This window comes from Notechis scutatus, chromosome 2, assembly GCF_049901735.1.
Source record: "Notechis scutatus isolate UNSWTSFEM ecotype Mainland chromosome 2, rNotScu1.2, whole genome shotgun sequence".
In the NCBI taxonomy this organism is placed as follows: Eukaryota; Metazoa; Chordata; class Lepidosauria; order Squamata; family Elapidae; genus Notechis; species Notechis scutatus.
Window position 1 is genome coordinate 160323368 of NC_142010.1, and position 7901 is coordinate 160331268.

Here is a 7901-nt window from a genome sequence, read left to right on the forward strand (position 1 = left end):
TTAAAAGTTGTGAATATCATCATGTGGACATCTTCAGGTGGTGATGAAGTTTCTGTCCGTTGAACTTGGCATACTTTGATAAAGGTTTGCAGCTGCGCAGAGAAAAGAAAGCTAAGCAAGAAATAGAAACCTAAGCAAGAATGTGCTCTCCCCCCTCAGTTTATACAATGCCAGTTTGTACCACCTCCAGCTTGCTTCCCATACTTATCCCCCCTCCTCCCCCCCCCCCATTACTTATGGCAGCCGAAAGATGCAAAGCAATAGTAGAAGATCTTGAAGGCTGACACATCGTTATTCTTTCTTCTAATGTTGCTTTAATTGTATCTGATACTGTAGGTAGATCTGCTTTTTCTAGATATCATTTTATTTTTCCTTCTGAGATTTCCTCTTGCTAATATAATTTTTAGTAATAATTTTGGATTATTTTCTTTTTATGCTCATTCCGATAATAAAAAGTCCTTTCATCATCTATTAGTTGATGAGTCAATTTTTTCTCTTTATCCTTTTTCTGTCTTTCTGGTTTATTTCCATTTTCAAAAAAGTTTTATTTAGATCTTTTAATTTTTGTGCTAATTCTTCTTTATTAAGTTCAATTCATGTTTTTTAAGTCCATTTGATTTTTTATATTCTTTTTTTGTGGATTGTTTTCTATTTTTTTCTCTAGCCTTCTCTAGCCTTTTCTCTTAGCCCTCTTCAATATTCTTTTGAGTTTGCCTTTTCTTTTTGTTTCTCTTTCCATATATGTTATAATTAGTCCTTTGCAGTATTCCAAACATTTTGCCACAAAGTTTCTTCTTTTCTATTTTCTTTAAAGAAAAAAACCATTTTTTGAGAAAAGGAATTGAATAAATTCCTTTTCTTTCAGTATTAATGCATTCATTGTCCATCTTGGCTTCATTTTTTGTCCCCTCCATATAACTTATATTGGTTTGTGGTTTGCCCAGGTACTTATTTCAATATGCATTTCTGATAACTAGAGCTTGAATGACTCCTGATCCAGGAAAAGCCACAACCTGAAGTTGTGCAAAGGATCTCCTAGCTGTAACTGCCACCTGCTCTTTGAGCAGGAGTTATGAGTCCAGATGAATCACCAAATTGCAGGCCAGATCTGTCTGGAGTAATGCCACCCCATTCAGAACTAAGGATTCAAAGTCCTGGATCTTTGGGGTCCATACACCCAAAGCCATTTGGTCTTGTTGTGGTGGTGCAGTGGTTAGAATGCAGTACTGCAGGCTACTTCTGCTGATTACTGGCTGCCTGCAGTTTGGCAGTTCAATTCTCACTGGCTCAAGGTTGATTCAGCCTTCCATCCTTCTGAGATCAGTAAAATGAGGATCCAGATTGTTGGGAGAAATATGCTGACTCTGTAAACTGCTTACAGAGGGTTGTAAAGCCCTGTGGAGCACTATATAAGTCTAAGTGCTATTGCTTGCCAGGGTTCAGCCAAAGCCTGTTGTACCCCAACCAAGCTCCAATAGCCCCCAGACATTATGAGATGACAGCAACAACCTCACATAGTTAGACAGGGATGGACATATAGAGTTGAGTATCATCAATTTAGACATTATTGTTACCGTCATAGATATGATACCACACAGGTGACTCTTTCTCTCACTTACTCTCTCTCTCTCTCTCTCTCTCTTTGTAGACAGTGATTGTGGGTTCCTACCTCATTGCACATGGATTTTTCAGTGTATATGCCATGTGTGTGGACACACTTTTCCTTTGTTTCTGTAAGTATCTTGTTTAAACTGCTAAATGGTGCCAGCCACTATTGCTATATTTATGCTTTATCCAAATGTAGATTGACTCCAAAGCTGCTCCTGAGTTATACTAGCATTAAACCTGGAATTCAATCCTGATGGGGCTCCAGGTTGACTCAGCCTTCCACAGCACTAGCAGCTTAGCAGATGTGTATAGCACTTCATAGTGCTTTACAGCCCTCTCTTAAGTGGTTTACAGAGTCAGCATGTTGCCCCTAACAATCTAGAACCTCATTTTACTGACCTCAGAAGGATAGAAGGCTGACTCAACCTTGAGCAGTGAGAATCAAACTCGGCAAAATTAGTCTGCTATACTGCTTTCTAACCACACCGTCCTTCTGAGGTTGGTAAAAGGAGGACCCAGATTACTGTGGGCAATATGCAAATAATGCTTCTACCATGTAAATCATGCAGAAAGTGCTGTAAAGCACTATGGGGCAATATTATAAGCCTAAATGCTAATGCTGTTGCATTAAATTAGGAGATTATGTGGGATACATTGCAAAGGCCTTCTTTTATATCTTCTTCATCCACAAAATAATGAATTCTCAAAGGTAGCACTGGTAAATGTTGATAGACAACTTAGAGATCAGAAAGGGATGCTCCTAACTAAATTTATTCTTCCTTTGCCAGGAAACTGCATTCTAGTGCTATTCCAGAGATAGCACATTAGTCCGTTGTAGTTTAAGCAAAAGGCAATATTACAAAAAGGTTGCCACTCATTCTACAACTGTTGTGATGCACAGAAGAGTTATAACGGATCGTAGTTATAGTCATTGCAGCTTTCCTGTGGTGAATGTAATTTAGGGGCTTGGCTACCAGTTTGCAATTACAATGGTTGCAGCATCCTATGGTACTTGATCATAATTTGTGGCTTTCACTGCTGGCTTCCAATAAGCAAAATCAAGGGGGGGAGTCAACAGAAGGCTACAAATGGGATTCATGTAATGTCACATCTAAAAACAGCCACTTGATTTGCCAGAATTGTCATTGTAAATCAGTGCAGTCACATGACATTGCATTTTATACATCATTTAGTGAATTGGCAGTTACAATGACCATAGTTAACTAAGGACTTCTTGTACTTCAAAGTAAGGTTTACTGTATTTCCATGTCATAGTTCCTAATCAGATAAGAATTTATTTGGCTCAGGGATATTAGACTGACCAGATGCAAAAGGTACAGAATATGTACTCTATATACTATTAATCATTTTATAGACATAAAAACAGACTTAACAGTGTCACTAAAAGGAAGCAGCATAGCAATAAAAAAGGACTTTTAGCTTCTGCCCATAATTCTGCTTCTGCATTTCTCATCTGTTATTTAAAAGATGCAAACTTTCATAGCTATATTGATCAGAAAAAATGAGAAGGAATTTTTATTTGTGATACTGACAAGAGTCTGTTTATATTAGAGACTATTCTGTGTTTTGTTGAAATGACAAGTACAGAAAATAACAAAATAGTCATTTATAGTGTAGGGTGAATTATATTGAGCATTAGTCATACTAACACTCCTTCTTTCCCTTGCTATTACTCTGCTAGGAAGTGTTTGGTTATAAAACAGATTTGCTAATCCAGTGTTTTTCTAGATGACCTCCAGTAAAGCAGGATATGACACTTAGTTCAGACACCAGACTAGAAAAGTGAGAGCTTTATAGTCTCTGTTTTTAATTTAGATGTCAGAGTTCCAATTAAACTTTCCAGACAATTCAAAACTCTGAGACAAAGTCCATCAAAGTAAGAATTGTCTGATAAAGACATGTTGGCACATCTGGGGAAAACCCAAATCAGAATTCCTGTGTTTTCCCACTTAAACTCATACCCACTTAGTGACTGCCCAGGTCACATTAGCCAATCAACCTCCTGTCTCAGCTGCCACCAAATTCCAGTCACTCCCCTCCAGATGCCAGCAACTTGTCTCTGGCAAAAGAATGTTGTTGTGGCTATACTCCCTTTGCTACTCTCCCATTCCCACAGCTTGCCCATCCCCTGCTGTGGCAGCCCGGAATCTGAATCAAGATAGATCCGGGGCTGACAGGCTGCCTCCCCTCAAGCGATGAGAATGTACAGAAATGAGACAAGTGACAGGAGGTTAGGAATTGGTACTAACTAACCACCTCCTTCCCCACCCCCCCAGGGGGGCTCTTCGATTTATCGGGAAATTTCTCGTGAAACTGTTTCACCAAAACCTATCTGCCTTTATATCCCAACTGTTCACCCAGGTGGCATCCTTCCAATGGATTAGATATTGTAATCGACCCCTATACGATCTAGAGTCCAATATTTTCTTTACTTCATAATGTGTCTCACCCTGTACCACTATTGGCTTGGGAGTGGGTTGATTTCTTGGTCTTAATTGTGAGGTAACAGCCAGTTTCAATAAATTACTATGAAATACCGGATGCACTTTCCCTAATAAACGAGGGAGACTTAGTTGCACAGTTACCGGATTTATCACTTTCACTATGGGAAATGGTCCTAGGAATTTTGGATCCACTTTCTTTGTAGGCAACTTTAATCTAAGATATTTAGTGGACAAGTAGACCTGATCTCCCACTTTAAAGGGGGCTTGTCCTCCTGATATTTGTATTTCTCAGCAGCTTGGGCAAGGGCACACATGGCACTGTTTTAATAAGTCCATCCACTCAGTTTGGGACATTGAGGTTTTTAACTCAGGCATAGGCACAAAGTCCATTCTACTGGTGACTTGGAAAGGAGCTAGCCCAGTACTACTGTGGATTGCACTGTTGTAGGCTACTTCCATGAAAGGTAGCAGATCAGCCCAATTATCTTGGTGATTAGATAATTGACTAGAATGTACTTTAAAGCAGCCTTTTATTTTGTGATTTTGCAACCAGTAACTTCATCCTTTCCACATCCATTAATTCACAGCAATTCCCTCTGCTTTACTTGCAAGATTGTGCTATAATATAGCATAGAAATAGGCTACTCTAAGCTGTCTTGTTCTTTGCTTGGTGGAGGAATCTTAATTGCAATTAACTTCAACATTTCCTTTTTTTCTCCCCCCTTTTGCTTTGTATCTCTTTGCCTTGTTTATTTTTTGCTTTGCTTCTCTTGGTTCATTCTTTTATGGATGCTTTCTCTGTCTTGTTTGGGATTCCAAAAGGCGAAGATCTGGAAAGGAACGATGGAACTCCTGAGCGGCCTTATTACATGTCCTCTGCATTGAGTGAAATCCTCCTGAAGGGAAGCCTAAAATCTTCCAAAAGTGCTGAGAGTCAAGAATAGGGACAATGCACCAATGGGAAAGATGTATGCAGGTGTCCCACTGCAAGCCTTCTATGTGCAGATGCTGTACCTTCATGGGCAAAGTTTGATATTCTAAGAAATGATGGGTGCTCTTGACTTCCATCAAACAAGTAGCTATTGATGGTATATACTATAATCTGTTTCTGTCCAGGAGATTTACCAAAGGACTTGAAATTGGAGGGCGAATGTGTTTAAAGTTGAAAAAAATGCCTCAGTATGATTGTGCTGTTGCTGTCTTAACTATGGTTGCTTTTGGCACAATATCTTATCAAGTGTTTGTGCACTTGATAGATATCTGTATAGCAGCTGCTTGGAAATAAATAAAATGCTTTAACAAGTAAGTTTGCTTACTTAATAGTGTACCTTCCATTGGTTGAATAGATTTAGAATTAGTATATAATTGCAATTGCAGTTGTATACAAACAGAAATAAATAGTGGGATGAAGATAACCATGATGAGCACCATTTCTCTCAGATTAGTTTCAGTTCTTTAAAAATATCTTGCTTCATTACAAGTACTTTGTTGCTGCTTTAAACTAGAAGCAAACCCCTCCAGGGTAGGAAGTTCTTGGAGAGTCTTCTTCTCTTTCTGTTTCCATGTGTTATATAGGGATGCAATCAACAAAAGGCATAAAAGATTAACACAACTGTTCTAAAGGGGGAATGCTGAAAGATTAAAAAAAACAGATTCTTATCTGCTATTTGCATATTTCACTTGTAACACTTGGTGTTTTCCTACTTATGAGTAGGAATTTTTTTTCTAGGGAAGTTTAATTTTAAAAAAGAATAATTTTCAGATGTGAATAATTAATAGGAAATCTTCATATAACTCCACTTTTGCTTTGCTAATGACAGTTTCTATTATCCAATTTCTTTGTATCCCATGGGAGAAAAAAAGACTTCAGACTTCATGGATGTGTCTGGAATCTTTGAGAATGGCAAGATTTATCCCCTTACTTTAAGACAGGGTTTTAAAAAGTCCATAATCAGATCTTTTTGGGTGGAGAAAACTAACATCCTTTCTGTTGACTACCAGAAGAGGAAAATTCTCAAATCAGAATAATTTTCAGTCTAATTATGTATGTCCATTATATGTACTTATCTGCTCATGGTAAGATCTAATTCCTATTGCAAGCAGTGGTCAAGTTTCCCTTAAGTTCTATAAACCAGGATTACTCCTATGTAATGCTTAAGCTATCTCCCCTGTGCTAGTCCCAAAAAGATCTTTTCACATCCCTTTGCTTGGGGATTTGTGTTTCTTTGCAGTGGAAGACCTGGAGCGTAATGATGGCTCTACTGAGAAGCCTTACTTCATGTCATCTCACCTGAGAAAACTGCTGAAGAAGACTAATAAACAGACAGATGCATGATTTGGCAAGTCTGTCTTTCCATGAGACAGAATGAAATGTACCAATTTGACTGTTGTCAAGATAGAGCAGCATCTGTGAGGTTCTACTACCCCTAGCTGTGCCATATAAATGTAGTGTGGGCAAAATTAGACACCTCTCGTATCTTTTGGTTTTTGAGTGTACAGGTTTTTGTTTCTTTTGCCATTTAAAGTGATAAATTAACCACAGATCTAGCTTATAGCTATAAGGCGTTTGGTCATGCCAGCCACATGACCATGGAGACATCTTAGGACAGCACTGGCTCTTTGGCTTTATAACAGAAATGAGCACTGCCCTCTAGAGCCGGAAACGACTAGCACATATGTGCGAGGGGAACCTTTACCTTTACAATAGCTATAGCTTAGAAATACACCATAATAAATCACTGAGATCTGTTAAGACTGAGACCAGTTAAGAAAACCATCCATCCTATTGGACTTGGACTGTTTAAACATTGGGTCAGCAATTCTTGCTTGCTAATATAGGTAAAGTAAACTATACAGACAGTGCTAAATGGTACAAGTGATCCAATGAAGCTGCATTTGATCCAGTTTAGTTATTAACCATGTGTTCCAAAAGTTTTTATTTTTCTTGTAATAGCATTTATTTCATATAATCATTGGCCACTTAAAAGGTCACCTTAAAGAACTCAATGATCCCAGGATATTATATATTAATGTTTATGGAAAAATCTATTTTCTAAAATTTACTTCACTGCCACTCTACATCCCTAATGCAATTTAATAATGACACCAAACACAATGAATAGTAAATCCAGGTAAGAAAAGTATATCATAGGAAAAGATTGTTAAAACTGGGAAGGAAAGTTTGACAGTAGCTTTGTTTTTGTAATGAAAATGATCAAAATCATATAAAACAATAACATCATCATGAAATATGAAATAAATCAATACATGACAAGTAAGGAGCCAGAATAATAGAAAAGGTTCAAAATTATGTACTATATAATCAGCAATTTACTTTGAAATTTCTTCTAAAAAGCCATGTTATTTTTAAGCTGCCCAAGTAAATTTAACTTGATTTTTGCTTTTTTATATTGCTGTACTTTTCACAGAAAATATAACTGAAATATTAAACATTTTGTTTTGTAAATTTGTTTAGCATCCTTTTTAATTGCACACAGTACTATAATGAATATACAGTAGATGCCTGCAAATTACCATTAAAAAGTTTATCTCTTCTTTCTGTCTTTAAGCTTGTGGAAGATATAAAAATTGTCTTTCAAAATTATTTCTTTCTTTTAACTGAAAACTATTATGTATTTCTTACAAAATAGGCAAGGTGTAGCAGATAAGTAACATAATTGTCATTTCAGGAACTCAAACATACAATAATCTTTGGGTAAACACATTAGCAAACTTCATAAAAACTCCCACAAAACTCTGCTTATTGTGATAAGACAGGGGTATCAAACTCAAGGCTCGGCTGGATCCGGCCAGCGAGGTGCTTAGATC

General features: G+C 37.3%; 1 protein-coding gene across 7 annotated transcripts in view; it reads left to right on the forward strand.

The window, feature by feature from the left end:
* The window catches only part of SLC44A2 (solute carrier family 44 member 2 (CTL2 blood group)), a 222631-nt gene extending 215092 nt beyond the window's left edge, over positions 1–7539 (forward strand). For 2 of the 7 annotated variants that reach the window (XM_087957087.1, XM_087957090.1), the window contains exons 21-22: positions 1649–1733; positions 6305–7539. In XM_087957087.1, coding sequence (XP_087813213.1) covers positions 1649–1733; positions 6305–6408 — 189 coding nt within the window. In that variant the 3' untranslated portion in view covers positions 6409–7539. Of the gene's footprint in view, positions 1–1648; positions 1734–4895; positions 5379–6304 lie in introns of those variants that run through there. The other 5 variants (XM_087957086.1, XM_087957089.1, XM_087957088.1 and 2 more) reach the window with 3 other exon arrangements.
* The last annotated feature ends 362 nt before the right edge of the window (positions 7540–7901 follow it).